General features: G+C 56.6%; 3 protein-coding genes across 3 annotated transcripts; 2 read left to right on the top strand and 1 right to left on the bottom strand.

The window, feature by feature from the left end:
* Positions 1-1,495: 1,495 nt before the first annotated feature.
* On the bottom strand, positions 1,496-4,465 carry VDAG_10022 (uncharacterized protein; the record flags this gene model as incomplete). The annotated part of the gene is made up of 3 exons (XM_009655779.1): positions 1,496-3,529; positions 3,590-4,096; positions 4,238-4,465. The coding sequence occupies 3 exons, from the start codon at positions 4,463-4,465 to the stop codon at positions 1,496-1,498; spliced, it is 2,769 nt and encodes a 922-aa protein (XP_009654074.1).
* Positions 4,466-9,512: 5,047 nt separating this feature from the next.
* Positions 9,513-10,850, top strand: VDAG_10021 (cytosolic iron-sulfur protein assembly protein; the record flags this gene model as incomplete). Its single annotated transcript, XM_009655778.1, has 1 exon — positions 9,513-10,850. One exon carries the CDS (start codon positions 9,513-9,515, stop codon positions 10,848-10,850), a length of 1,338 nt encoding a protein of 445 aa, XP_009654073.1.
* A 334-nt stretch (positions 10,851-11,184) lies between these two features.
* On the top strand, positions 11,185-14,378 carry VDAG_10020 (ATPase family AAA domain-containing protein 1-B; the record flags this gene model as incomplete). The annotated part of the gene is made up of 2 exons (XM_009655777.1): positions 11,185-11,601; positions 11,697-14,378. 2 exons carry the CDS (start codon positions 11,185-11,187, stop codon positions 14,376-14,378), a joined length of 3,099 nt encoding a protein of 1,032 aa, XP_009654072.1.
* Positions 14,379-14,676: the final 298 nt, after the last annotated feature.

Here is a 14,676-nt window from a genome sequence, read left to right as displayed (position 1 = left end):
ACGAGATGTCATGATCGAGGTGCGACGAACTAGCAGTTCATCGAGTTGATATTATTATTACACATCCAGCCTCGGGGCTCAACATATTACAACATGCATGGCATCATTCCGTCTCTTGGTTTCAATACAAGGGAACTGTATCTCGGAGGGAGCAGGAGGACGATGGTATCAGGCAGCAGCGAACACATTTACATACGCACTCTTTTGGGGGGGGGGACCGTGCTAGACAGGTGGAAGGGATACCCGGGGCACCTGGAGGCGTTATTTTTCTTGGTCTGATTTTTATTTTCTCGATTGTTTGGGGGATGGTTCGGCCAGGCATTGAAAAAGGAGTGAGGCTGTGGGCATATGACAAAACGACCAGCATTGCGAGGTGTCCCGTGGGGTTCTTGAACCATTTTTTGAACGACAGCGGGTGGTGCATTTTAGATGAGAGAGGCGGGCAACAAATACCCTCGTCGCGAGCCTGAGAGAAGCTCGTCGGCGTCAATCGTAACATTACATTGTATCATGATTTCGTTCCACAACATACGTTGGCTGATGGTGACATAAACGAGCGTCTACATGACTTGTTACATGGCTGTGCCCAGCGAAGTAGCTTGCATGGCGTTGGAGCCAACAACAGAGACCGAATATCGCTTTCATGCTGACCTACCTGCCAAGAGATGCGTACCGTAAGAGGGTCGAGTGTCGCGGCCGACGACTGATGGAAGTCATGATTGCGTAGCAAGAGACTATTAAGGAGATCTCACTGGTATTTGGCCTGAACATATGAGATGATGAGCCTCACCTCAACTCCAACCTCCATTCTTCCGACCAGCAGAAGAACGCCATTGACCCCTCCTTGGAACCCTTATCTAGCATGCCCGCCGAGGGGGTTCTTGGACATTTGAGCGAAACGGAATGCCCTGGTTCGCTTCTGTGGGTGCTAGAGTAGGACGACGCGTCCAGACATCTGACTTTGCCGGCATCAACGCCACTGCTCCAGTGTGCTGCCGGTTCGCCTTTATACCAACAGATATGACAAGATGAAGGCAGGTGTGCACACGACGAGGACTGTCTCGGAGAATAGACCATATCATGAGAACGAATGAATTGGACTATCTGCCACCCATTTGACATTCCGACTCGAACTCCGCCAACCCCCCTTCGTTGCTTCGTGGTATCAAAAAGGTGAGAAAAGGAAAAATAAAAGAGAAAACATGAAGAGGAGAATAATAGGAATGAATGCAACAAAGGGTTTTTGTACGGGGAGACTTGGGATCCTCAAACCTCAAGAAACTCAACCGCGAATGAACCACCGTAGCGAGGAAGATTCCTCACCCCATACGCCCCAAAACACCCCCAAAGCGCGTGAGAAACGAGAAAGCCCACAGCTCGAGCCTATATAATACATTTCCGACATCTCAACATAGTATAGACATTAATCGGAGGGAAGTAAGAGAAGAAGAGAAGTAGGGAGAGGGACTCAATCCCCCTCCCTTGGTTGGCTCGCTCAGCGGCCATCGATGCAGATGGTGAACAGCTCATCCACGAAGGTCGGCACCTCGCTTGCCTGCTCGACCTCAATATTGGATATCTGCATGCCAGCGCCCGTGTGAACATTGCTGCGCACCTCGGACAACGTCTTCATCTCGATGGTGCCATCGTTGGGCGCGCCGTGACGACTGTCGTCGACGCCAACGCCGCCACCAGAGGTCACCATGGTAGCCCTCTGTGTGGCACCCGACTCGTTTGCATACCGCTGCTGGCTTCCATGTCCGCTGCGACCCAGTAGTCGCGGCAACCGGCGCGTGCGGCGCTGCGTCTGGCCGGGGAGGGGGCTAAGCTCGCCTGCCTCATGGATCTCGACACGGATCTCTTCCGAGACCATGATGCCGCCGAAAGTTGTCGCATGTGGTGTGTTATCGGGCGATGCATAAGCGGGTGGTGGCGCGTCGTAGGAACTGCCGGCTGAGTTGTTATCGCTGTTGCGGCGGCCAGGCCACAGCTTGAGAGTAGAGCCTGTCTCGTTGGAGTGGGTTGGCGACGATGAACGGCCGATGGCCGTAGGAATGGGGTTGCCGTCACCGTCTACGGCATACGATGAACCGGAGCGGCCAAGGCGGCGGAAACGGGAAGCCCGCGGCGACGAGGCAAACGACTTGCGCTGTCTGTTCTGTAGGATGGCCGCTGGCCTCTCGAGGGGAACGGACTGCGCGATAGGGGCAAACTCGCGGTGCACTGCCTGGGCGAAAGCCAGCTGGTGCATGCCGTCATGGTCGACGAGCTGGTGGATTTTGAAGAAGTTGAGTGGCACAAACTCACACCGAGCGCTGGACACCTTGACGTGGATTGGGATGACAAGACGGAAGGCGATCATGGTTGTCGGGTGCTGCCTCGCGCTGTGCTCGGCGTCTTGGCCACGGGCAGGCAACGTCACAATCTGTGGCGACAGGAGAGCCTCGTCAAAGACTGGGTCGTCGATCCAAGCGCGGAGCGACTCGAGTCCGTCAAAGAGTTGCGAGGCAAAGAGCATCTCGCGGGGCGACATTGTCTTGAGAGCCTCGAGCCTCTTGGCGCTGTTGACGACGGTCATGCCATCAAGTTCCTGTAGGAGATCTTCTTGCCATGTCTCGAGACGGCTCAGGGGCATCTGGACGCTGGGGAGAAGATTGCGAGCACCCTGGCGGACGAGCACGTCGAAACCATAGCTGCCGACACGGGCGCGGATACCAAAGAAGCCGAGGTGCACGCCGGGTTCCAGCTGACTCTCGTCCTGTGCATAGCCAGCCATGCTTCGCAGCCTCGACTCAAAGTCCCAGCACTTGATCTGCATACTTGAGCCGATGATACCACTGACCTGTCGCAGCTCGGCGAACCGGTAGCCGGCAGCCTCGAGTCTCGCAACATCCCTGTCCGTCTGCACTTGGCGGACGAGAAACATGAGGGAACCACGGCCGAATTGGTTGTTCCTGCGCTGCTGTATGCCCTTCTCGGCGAGGTCCTCAGATGTCTCGCCGTGGCTGCTCTTCTGTGGGCGCTCGTTGCCGCCGCCCGTGGGAAGAATCTCGTCCCAGAGGATGCCGACCGACGTGAGTTGTTCCTTCATCTTGTCGGCAAGACCCTGGGCGGCGACGCAGAAGAGCTCGCGGAGGATAACGTCGTAGTTGGCGACCATGTCACCCTGCTCATCGACAAGCTCAATGGCGGCACGCGAGTCACGGTCTCGGGTGGCACGTGGCAGGTGCGTCAGATGGTTCGCCATGCCGCTGACAAGCGTAGCGACACTTGACCAGTTCCTGGACGCGCGGAACATCCAGTGGAACAATGGATGGGCGATGCCGAACGTGTCGCTAGCGTTCTTCTCGAGGAACGTGTCGGTGATCTTCTCACTAGGGAGTAGGCCGTCGGGGTTTACCAGGATGCGGCCCTGGGGATCAAAGACAGCGGCAGCCAGTACGACCTGCTGCGCCTTGTTGGCGTAACGACGCCGGACGCGAGCGGTGTAGATGGCGACACCGGCCATGATAGAGCAAGCGCAGAAGGACTGGAGCGAACGTGTCAGTCAAACATGAACCACTGCCGGCCACCCAAATGGTCGACTTACCAAGACGATGACGACAATGACAGTCGTGTTCCTCGACAACTCGTTGTTACCCGGGCTCAGGGAAACGAGTTGATACTCGGTACCCGTCGCCGCACACCAATGCATGCCGGACACGGCTCCGGCGAGTACAACGGCGCATACAGCGCGCTTCCACCACGTGTTTGTCCATGCTGCGCGGAAAACGAAGAACAGGGCGAGAGATAGCATGCTGGCAGCCACGGCGATGAGGGCCGAGCCGACAACGTTGAGAGGGTTGTACATGCAGACATAGTTGTCGATGGAGTTGTTGCCAAGGTAGTGCATACCACAGATGGCGGCTCCAGCTAGAATGCCTCCAACAGAGACTCGCCACCATGAAACGACATTGTTCGTGCCAATGGCGACGAAGGCGGCAAGAAGCACAGCAATGGGTACGAAGAAAGAGAGAGCAGTGAAGCCACTCGAGTAGGCAATCTGCAACTCGGGCTCACCATCTCCCAGGTCGAGAGCTCGGTTGCCGATAAAGTGCTAACACGAGGATGTCAGGAATGCGTAGTGTGGTGAGAGAATGCGGGCCATTCATCGGCCACTTACCATGCACCAAATGGCAATGCCACCCATGGCTACTGCAGAACTGACGAGGAGTAGGCTGGTCTTTGGTTAGCATACAATCTCTCGAGAAGAAGAGCCTGTCAGGCACGGGGCGATGGGGCATAGTAGGTCGTACTGGTTGAATTTGCCCTTGTGGGATGTCCGGCGGTTGAGGAGCTCGAGAGTACAGGCGGCACCGATAAGACTGACGACATAGCTGAGGGTGATGAAGCCGGCGTTGAAGGAACGAGGGACGATGTGCCCCTCATACCTCAGCAGGAGGTCCTCTACTGATGCTGAAGACATGGCAGTGGCTGAAAGATAGTCGACGACGGGTTTGGAGATTGTCCTGTTGCAAGCCGAGGCGTTCGTCCTGCTGCCTTCCACCTAGGCGGGGCCCTGTCGAGAGGGACGAGGACGACAGTCGATATGTCCTGGGGAGAGAGCAACCTTGCGTTGGATGTCCTTGCTGTCGGGAGTTGTCGAGACGATGAGGAGAAGTAGGACAACTCTCATGAGAGCCAACCTAAGCGCGAGAGAGGGGGGAGGGAACACATGTTACATATCAGTTGAACTCGTAGTGGGTAGGACACTTGTGGCGAGCACGGCAGCAGTGGTGGAGTAGGTCCCCAGGACGCATGGACGCTGTACAAGTGAGCGATCTTTCGGAGCCAAGCAAGCCATGGAGGGGCGGGCGATGCCTGTCGAGGACGACGACAAGGGTCTCTCGATGTGTGTGTCCCAAGCTTCACGAGCGCCCCTCCACCCCCCACCCCCCCCTTTGGTCTCTTCCCTTCCTCACCCACATCAAGCCACAGTACCCACCGCACGAACCGGCTCCCTCGTAAGCGTATGACGAGGATGAGGGATGTGGCCTGTAGAGACATCAGAGGCCAGGGGGACGAGGCTCATCTGGACCCGGTGGTATCAGAACCTGCATTGGTTCGCCGGTAAGGTAGCCGAACAAGATGGGATGGCCAACCTGGCGGCGCACCTACGCTACGTAAACGGTACGCATCGATGACAGCTCGGGCCTCCTCTCAAGTGCTTGCCGATTGTACCTTTTTTAGCCCGCGCCCGATGCTCGAGGCTAGCTGGTGCCGAGGAGAGGAGGGGACGGAAGCAGAGCATACATGGTACTCGCCGGCACTGCCTATGGCATGGCCGTGTCCAGTGTCGAGCCGCTCCCAGACCTGCCAGCACATCAGCGCAACCGGTGGCTGCGACACCGTAAAGGCTCAGCCGAATATGAATGGGGCCATTGTCAAGACACATGGCGTGCAGATGAAGGTAGGGAAAAGAACTGAGACATAGTGGAATGAAAAAAGCAACAACACGATTCTGTCATGCGCACCAGGCAGAGACAGGCAGGCTGGCAGGCAGGTTGCCAGGTAGCGAACAAACACGCCTCTGGGCCTGCCAGAAGGTCTTCTCTCCGCCAGTTTGGAGGCCTGACCTGGGTAGCCGTAGCAGGCCCAGTGGGTGCGGCGGCGGCGGGCTAGATGCTCCTGTATGCCAGAAGTCAGACAGTCAGAATGTCGTAGACACCGTCTTTTCTCCCGTTCTGCCCTTTTCGTACCATACAAGTCCAGCCAGCCCAGATTCTTGGCTAGAGCCGGGCCAGACTGCCCAATGAGGGACAGGGGCTCGAGACATGTCTTGGAGCGCGACGGCGCACACACTACGCGTTACGGGCTCAGCTACCAGCCACTAGCCTTGACGCCATGACCCAGAGTGTCGGTTGGTTGACTGGGTCACGTCGGCGTCTGGGAATCGCGGTCGGGGAGAAAAAACGTAGACGAAGCACGTGTTGGGGGGGGGGGGGGGGGGGGGGGGAAGAGAAAGGCGAGTGGAAACGAGACCAGAAGTTTGGAACTAGGGTCCGCGTGGGTTGAATGGTCCATACTCCATACTCTCGGCTTGTGAAAGTCAAGTGAACGACGGGCGAGCCAAGGTATGACGAGGATACTCGAGCTTGGGTGTGACGAAAAATGCAGAAAGCGTGATGAGTAACTGTGAAGTCAGCACCATGCGCCAACGGCTCCCCCTCCTCCATCCTTCGCCCTGAGATCAGCCGCTTGCGTTCTTGGGTGTGCTGTGCTGTACTGGGCGTATCTGCACCCGACGATCGACGTCAGTGCCAGTGCCAAAGTCAACGTTGACCGTTTTGCCTCTTTGCCCACGACCCTCAGTGCCAATCACCGACCAGTCGCGCTCCGTCGGATCACGGGCACCGACGAGTGCCGAGTGGCGATTGGCGAGTGAGGGACTTCGAAAGCGATTAGAAGCAGAAAAAAAATCCAACCGCAGAAAAGTACCTCCTGGCATGGCGTCGACCGGCGCCAATCAAAGAGCCATGTCGGCGGTGAAGATTGGGTGCGAGTCTAGCCGGCTCGGCTTCTCCCAGTATTGGCTGGCTGTGTAGCCATTGCCGTTGCCTTTTTCTCGCATTGCCTCTCGTCGTGACAGACGGCGCAGCTCGCTACTTGACGCCACAAACGCAGCAAGGGAGGGCGTGCCTTGGCTGGCCACCATCGTCCAAGCCTTTGGTTGACATTGGTTAGTTCTCACTCACTCTCTCTCTCTCTCTCTCTCTCTCTCTCGCTTTCTGCCTCTCTGGTTATTAGAGTGATCGACCGGTACGTTGCATTGCTTCCCAAGAGAAGAGCAACACCAGCCTGCGGGGGTTGTATGCGGAAGGGGAGATTTGTCATGTCGTCGCCGTCCCAAATCATTGGGTTGATCATGTCGAGTAGTGTATCGAGATGCAGGCTGCAAATCATGATATCCCTGCAACCCCGTTACCTCCGCCTGTCCAGCGGCGATATGAGGAGTGCGGTGGGGGGATACACAATGGGGATTACCCCTGTCGTGGTCGATCTCCTTCAGCTAACCACCGAAAAGGTAACCACAAGACCTGTGCACACCCCTCTTGAACGTCCTCCTATGGTTAGACCTTCAGCCAACTTCAGGTACGTGGCGACTAGCAGCCCGCAAGACAACGCCGGTCGGGCCGGACCTTGCCATTTAGCATCAAGTGCACTTCAGGTGCTTGCCTTCAAAGGACAGTGAATCAACACACGACAGGTCTCGTCCGGGCCTATCATGCTGTGGGTGTAAGTGCTATGCAGCACGAGGAAGAAGTAACAGGGCAGCTGGCTGCCCAGACGGTCCGTCACCAAGCCTCGAATCGCCATGAATAGTTCCTTTTTATTCGTCCACAGCCCACGCGCACAGCAGACACGCCTGCGAGGCCTAGAATATTGTGAGAAACACCCGGAGAAACATACAGGCTACCGGAGGAGCCGAACTTGCACTGGTCGCTCCTCGCTCTTTGCCCGTCGCTCGAGCACATCGTGGCTGACTTCGCGCTCATGGGTTCGCCTCTGTTGCCCGCCGTTACCTCAAATCATGTGCCGAACACGACGGCTTGCTGTGGCGGGTCTGGCTAAAGATGTAGTGCCTTGTGAGGAGAGGCCCGGGAGTCGCCCTCAAGCGTTAGTTGGTGACCAGCTTTGATAATGTGGGCTGTCTAACGTCGAGCGCACCGGTACACGTGGGATATCTTAGTCAACCACTGTGGTGTTGACCACCGGTGGTTTCGCAATTCGATACGACTCTGATGATCTTGATCGGCACATGGGGTTGGGCGGGAGAAGGCGACGAGCTGGGTTGCAACCCGTCTATCAGGTGCCTGGGCTCGCGTGGCGGCGATGAGCTATCGAGACACGCCAGGAAAGTCAATCGCCAGATTGATGATCGATGAATCTGTCGCAGAAGCGGTGGCGGCAAAGACAAAGACAAAGGATGCAGCAAGGAAACAAACAGGAAGACCCTGTCACCGACTGCTCGACCCCTGATACATGGCGCTGTGACCCATGGGATGGACAGCGGTGCGGCAGTCATAGCTTCGTTGATCATGTGCATGTGTCAATTGTGCACGGCCGTGAGATCTCCAATTGCGACGAAAAAAGTTGGTTTGGACCCCAGGTGAGGAGGGCAAAGCCGAGGCTGGACCAACTACAGGTGCCGGTTCTCCAGGTAAGGAGTTCGAGTGGCCCCAGGCCTGCCTCAACCGTACCTGTCGGTCAATCTCTTTGTTGTCCAGAGGGAGTGAACCAGTCATGAATACTGTACTACTGCGTAAGTCATGCCTCAGAGTCCGACGTACGCCCACCTGTCGCCAAAGTGGCTTCTGCTGGCTGTCTGTCCAGTGGCCGCCGTTGAGGCAGCCAGCTGGGTGGACGATGGTCGCCCTTGTGGAGAGGCCAGTCTTCGGGCGTGTCCGAGCGTTTCTTCTTTCAAGACTCGAGGACGAGGGAGCGAGTCGTTAGTTCTTCCGCCAAACCGTGTTGCCGCCGACAGCGCTGAAAGGCCAGAATCGAGGTACATGGTAGCAGCAGGACCAGAAGGGGCCAGAATCGAGCAAGGTGGGCGTCCTGACGTGACAAGACGACGAATGACACTTTTCTTGTGCGAGGGCGTTGCATGTTCGCTGTCGAGATGTGACTGGCGAGGTTTCCGAGTCAGCCACGAAGCGCTGCATGCTGTTTTCTTTGCTTTTCTCTGCTTTTAGCATAGCTGGCGTGTTTGGCTACTGCACGCGATTTCCCCAGACAAAGCAAGCAAATGTGACACCCGCACTTGCTTTTCCCTCTGCCGCCCGACATTCCGAAGGGCCGGTGGTAGGTACAAGTAAGGGAGGCGGAGGCAGGGCATGCATCGGCTAGCGAACGACTCGAGGGGTGGTTACATCGTAAGGCCAAGCTGGAAAATGACAGAAATTGAGGAGCTGCATCGTTCAGGATTGGTGCAGTACCTTATTCTCCGATTGCCGCCCGTTGGCCAGGCCGGAGGGACCAAAGGGCCAAAGGGATCGCGAGATGGCGCAGCCCGCCGAGTCAACCCGCCAAGAGCTAGAGAGCAGTATGGCAAGGAAAAACAATGCGAAATCGCATGATTTTGAGCAAAAAGGCGTATGTCGCGCACTACTTTATAGTGTGGACTTCATGCAGGCTGGGCTCCTGGCTCGTATCTGGCGCCCTTGTAAAGTGAAAGATGATGAACAAGACGAAGACGGTACAAGACGGCGCGGGATGGAAATGGGTGCTTAGGTAAGTTCTTTCCAGGTGTGTCTTATCCATGATTACATCATCCTCCCCTCCGCTCTTATCGCATGTCTACCATGGCGGGGCAGCGATGGATTGCAAATTGATGCTTCCAATTGGTGTCAATGCCCCTCCATCATCCTCTCTGGCCGACAACGGAAAGCACTCTCTTGCAGTTACCGGTCTGGGTGCATTCCACGCCTCACGCCCGTTTGACTGCCTTGTTGGCGCCCCTGAGACTCGAAATGCCGTCTGTTGCCGAAGTGCCCCCAGGAGGACCTGCCTCGACTCCCGAGGTCAAGATCACGAGCCTGCCCCCTCTGAAGCCTGACCTCTTCGAACGCGCCTGGTCATCGACACCTCACCCTACGCTGCCCCTTCTGGCTACTGCGCACGGAAAATCCGTCACCATATTTTCTCTCGCCTCTCTCGCCTCACACAGCACCCTGACCGGCGGCCATACACGATCTGTCCGATCCGTCTCGTGGAAGCCCAACCTGCCCCCGCACCAACTGTGCCTTGTCACGGGCAGCTTTGATTCCACTGCTGGCGTGTGGCGCTGGGACGGTGACCTTCCGTTCTCCGAGAAAGAAGCAGGTGCCTCACGCGAGACGGAGGTGAAGGCTGCATCCCGCCCCTCCCGTGCCGACGTTGACTCGGATGTCGATTCTACGGACGCCAAGGATTGGGAGTTTACGCTCGTCCTCGAGGGTCACGACTCGGAGATCAAGTCTGCCGTGTTTGCACCATCAGGTGCCTACCTGGCCACATGCAGTCGTGACCAGACGGTATGGATATGGGAAGACGTTGGTGCTACCGAGGGTGATGATGAGTGGGAGACGGTCGCTGTGCTGAACGAGCACGAAGGCGACATGAAGGCTTTGGCCTGGTGTCCCGATGTGCCGAATCGCAACACCCGCAGCGGTGTCTATAGCTCCGATGTTCTCGCGAGCGCGAGCTACGACAACACAGTCCGCATCTGGCGCGAGGATGGGGATGGCGAGTGGGTGTGCGTCGCCGTTCTCGAAGGCCACGAGGGCACCGTATGGGGCGTGCAGTGGGAGTCGAGGCCGAGGACGGATGGTGCCTTTCCTAGGCTTCTGACGTACTCTGCTGATAAAACCATACGAGTTTGGACTTTGAGGCAGGAAGAAGACGACGTCGCGACGACAAATGAGTCGACGACTGCTCCAAGCGACGGTACCTTCCGAGGCGGACTCGGCGGCATCCCAAACACCATGCGCCAGTCCCTACGTGAGGATTGGTACTGTTCTGAAGTGCTTCCAACAGCGCATACGAGAGACATCTATTCGGCCACATGGAGTGCATCAACAGGCCTCATTGCGAGCACGGGCAGCGATGGTGTCATAGCTGTGTTTGGGGAGGGTGAGAAGGCGGAAGTAGGCAATAGGTGGCGGCTGCTGACCACAGTCCCAAATGCCCACGGACCATACGAGGTGAACCACATCACTTGGTGCCGTAGGTATGATGCGGGAACTGAGAGGAAGGGGGAGGAGGAGATGCTTATCACTACGGGCGATGAAGGATTGGTGAGGCCTTGGCAGGTTGTTGTGGCAAAGTGAGGTGGTTCCCTTTAAGGCGCCTCAGAGTAGCATATACCAGCCATGTAGCCCAAAGGGCAATAAAAAAAAATTCATTCTGACAGCTGTTAGAGAATAGATAGCTGATCGGACTGACTTGTTTGTTATCAGCGTCTCTCTCTTCTTTTCTCTCTGTAGGCCGAATCAACTCGTCTGTAGCTAGGCATCTGGACGCTCGGTCAGATTCGGTGAGAGCTTTACCGAAATTGTGCCGTCGCGAACAGCGTGAACTGGAAAGTCATCGCAAATCTTCGTTTGAAGACCATCTTGAGTCAACACGGCACGGTGCGGTCGCAAGACCCTCGATACTCTCCGAATGCATGCCAAAGGGCCTCGCGCCCTCTCCTCGTCGTCGGTGGCAGCCCGCGCGACCCTGTCTGCAGTGTCCACACGCCGTTGCTTCCAGACTTCGCATCGATTCCGCGCCGATACCCCCGAAAACCCTCCCGCCGCTGACAATGGACGCCAACCGGGCAAGCCAGACGGAGACCAGCCCAGCACCAGTCGCAAACAGAACAATGCCGTGACGGAACCTCCTGTCGAGTCACCGATACGTCGTGTGCGCGGCAGTGTTTTTTCCTCTGGCCGACAGCGGCCACATCGGGCCAGGGTTGTTGATGACTTCCCTCCCATCAAGCTGCCCCAAAGCTTTCTAGATTCCAACATATCCGTCTTCGACCCCGCAGAACGCTTGCGTATTCTTGCTGCGGATCCGATCTGGCATAGAGGCTATGTGGGTGCCCAATGGCACGACTGGCTGTGGCATGATCTGGAGGTGGTTCTCGCGACCAGGCTTCGTTTGACGAGAGCGTCCTACGCACTGCCCAGGCTGGCCTGCTGTCTGGTAATGACCTCGAGGCTGTCTCCAGGCGCATTGGAGTCCTCGGCGAGACGGCGCAATGGCTAGACCAATGCCTGGGAGACATGTGGTCACCTGCATTCATGCGACCATCCTCCGAGTCCGAGTTTCCAAAAGATCTCTCGATCGCCTTTCTGGAGGCCAAATCGACGTCCGATATCGTCTCGATCATTCTGTCACCCGAGAGGAAGGTTGACATTCCACGACACAAGCTTCTCTCCAAGGACAAGCGCAAAAAGGTTGCCAGTGACGACGACTTCTTGCGAGCGCGTATCGACGACCATATCCGACGAATCGGCAGCCAAGAGGAGGCCAGTGCCGAAAACGAACCTCCGGTGGTCACCGAAAAACTTCCACCAAGCCTTGAAGAGCACGGATCTCGGATATATGACAACAAACTGCTAGGAGAGTTGGCTTCGGCTGTACGCGCCGAGCTACACCTACGACCCGACGAAAACTGGGTGCGCCGGGAGCTGAAGAGACCGCTGGTGGTGGTTAACATACCCAACTACAACGGCACGTACCCCTCTCAGAGGCTCCTCAAGCGTGTTGCGGCACAGGTTGACGCCAACCTCATTCGAATCGACGCTCAGGACCTCGCTGCGCTGGTTGGAGGATATCTTGGCCAGGATTCTGCCTATTATAAAGGCTCCATGTCAATGCTTGCGTATAGGACAGCCGAGATGAATGGAAGACTGGCAAAGGGAGCAGAAACTTCGACTCTCTCCGTCGACGATGAAATGTCAGGGGATATCGAGGCTGCGTGGGTGAACATCCGTCAACATGGCTCTGGCAGCGCTTACAAGAGCCCCCTCGAGGAAGAGCTCCAGAAAATCAAGGAAGGCGCCAAAGACTACGTGCTGCCTTCTGTCGATCGATGGGAAAATCTCAAGATCAACGCTGCGTTGGATCATATGGTCCAAGCAGCCATCGCCAAGTCAACCGAGGCTCAACAGCCACTCATTATTCATGTGGACAACTATGTTGAGCTTACTATGACACTCGAGGGCGCCCTGCTTCTGGGACGACTCCGCAGTATCGTGGACGGATTGTGGCGAGACGGAAAGCGCGTTGCCCTCGTCGGCACGTCAGCAAACGAGGACCCCTCGGAGCAGTACGTGTCTACGCTGGGGGAGATCGCTGCTGAAGAATGTCTCATCACGTTCCCTCTGCAACACCAGCGGATTCCGGACTGGCAAGCTAAGAAGGAGCGCCGTGAAGCGATGGACTTTGTGCAGGAGAATCTGCGAAACGTTCTAGCAGTGTCGCGATCGATGAACGGCGACTTCGAGTCCGAAAGCGAACACTTCTCTACCTTACTTTCCAGCCTCAACTCAGCACACAGACTAAGCCAAACCCCGGACGGTATTGACATTGATCTCTCAGCCTTTCCTCCCAGCTTCACCACCTCAGTACTCTCTGGCCCGGACGTGTATCATATCGCTCGGCTGTTCCACGGCTTGAAGCTTAACCAACCCAGTACCAAGACAGCGCTGCAGATTTTTTTGGACGTCATCGGGTCACACAGCGCCAACATTGTCCATGCCAGTAACAAAGCTGACGAGGAAAAGGAGACTTCTTCTTCGTCACGAACAACAACCCAGCAAAAGGCCGAGCCCGAGCGTGTCCAGGTGGGCGGCCACAAGTATAACGAGTTTGAGAAGAAGCTTTTGACGGGTCTTGTCGACGTGAAAGAGATCCGGACCACCTTCGCCGACGTTCACGCGCCACCGGCCACCATATCTGCCCTCAAACTCCTCACGTCGCTCTCGCTCGTCCGGCCCGAGGCCTTCGCGTACGGCGTTCTTGCCAATGACAGGCTTCCCGGCTGTCTCTTGTACGGCCCGCCAGGCACGGGCAAGACTCTACTGGCCAAGGCTGTCGCCAAGGAAAGTGGTGCCAGCATGCTCGAGGTCAGCGGCGCCAGCATCAACGATATGTACGTCGGACAGAGCGAGAAGAATGTCCGCGCTCTCTTCTCCCTTGCCAAGAAGCTGAGCCCCCTCGTCATCTTCATCGACGAAGCCGACGCGCTCTTCGCCGCCCGCGGGCAGTCGAGGTCGCGACCCTCGCATCGCGAGACGATCAACCAGTTCCTCCGGGAGTGGGATGGCATGAGCGACACGAAAGCGTTCATCATGGTCGCGACCAACCGGCCTTTCGATCTCGACGATGCCGTGCTCCGGCGTCTGCCCCGCAAGATCCTGGTTGATCTACCCCTCCAAGAAGACCGCGAATCCATCCTGCGTATTCTGCTCAAGGGCGAGCAGCTCGATGCCTCGGTGTCCATTGAAGACATCGCCCATCGTACTGTCCTCTACTCTGGCTCCGATCTGAAGAACCTGACTGTCGCCGCCGCCATGGCCGCTGTGCAGGAAGAGCTCGAACAGGCTGCCCTGCATACGGGTTCAGAGCCGTATGTTTACCCTGAGCGACGAACGCTGCTCAAGCGCCACTTTGACAAGGCGTCCGGGGAGATTGCTGCCAGCATCAGTGAGGATATGGACAGCCTCAAGTCCATCAGGAAGTTTGATCAAAAGTACGGCGACCAGCGGAGTCGCAACCGCAAGCCCAAGACAATGGGCTTTGGTATTATGCCAACCCCGACCGACGCAGAGGATGCCCGCGTGCGGCCAGCTGTGCCTGCATAGGCAGCAAACTGGACGATGGCTGTATCGATAGACTTTTACATTTTGTACGATTACGCTTCTGTACGTCCCTGTACCACCATATTGTCGATTGATGGAAGCCAAATAGAAGGGGATGGGTTAGTCAAGTACTGCAAACGCTGCTGAGCTCTGAAAGCCATGTGGCTCAATCCTGATTTTTGAAATGATGAAAGTTGTAGAATTTATCCCTTACACAATATGCCTGGCTCTCGATTAACAGCACAGACTGACTTCCTGTGATCTCCCTGTGCATCGCCTCTATAAACTCCGGCTGATATTT

The sequence above is a fragment of the Verticillium dahliae genome, genomic scaffold, assembly GCF_000150675.1.
Source record: "Verticillium dahliae VdLs.17 supercont1.30 genomic scaffold, whole genome shotgun sequence".
Taxonomy (NCBI): domain Eukaryota; kingdom Fungi; phylum Ascomycota; class Sordariomycetes; order Glomerellales; family Plectosphaerellaceae; genus Verticillium; species Verticillium dahliae.
Note: the sequence above shows the minus strand (reverse complement) of the source record. Positions and strands in the feature narration are given on the sequence as shown.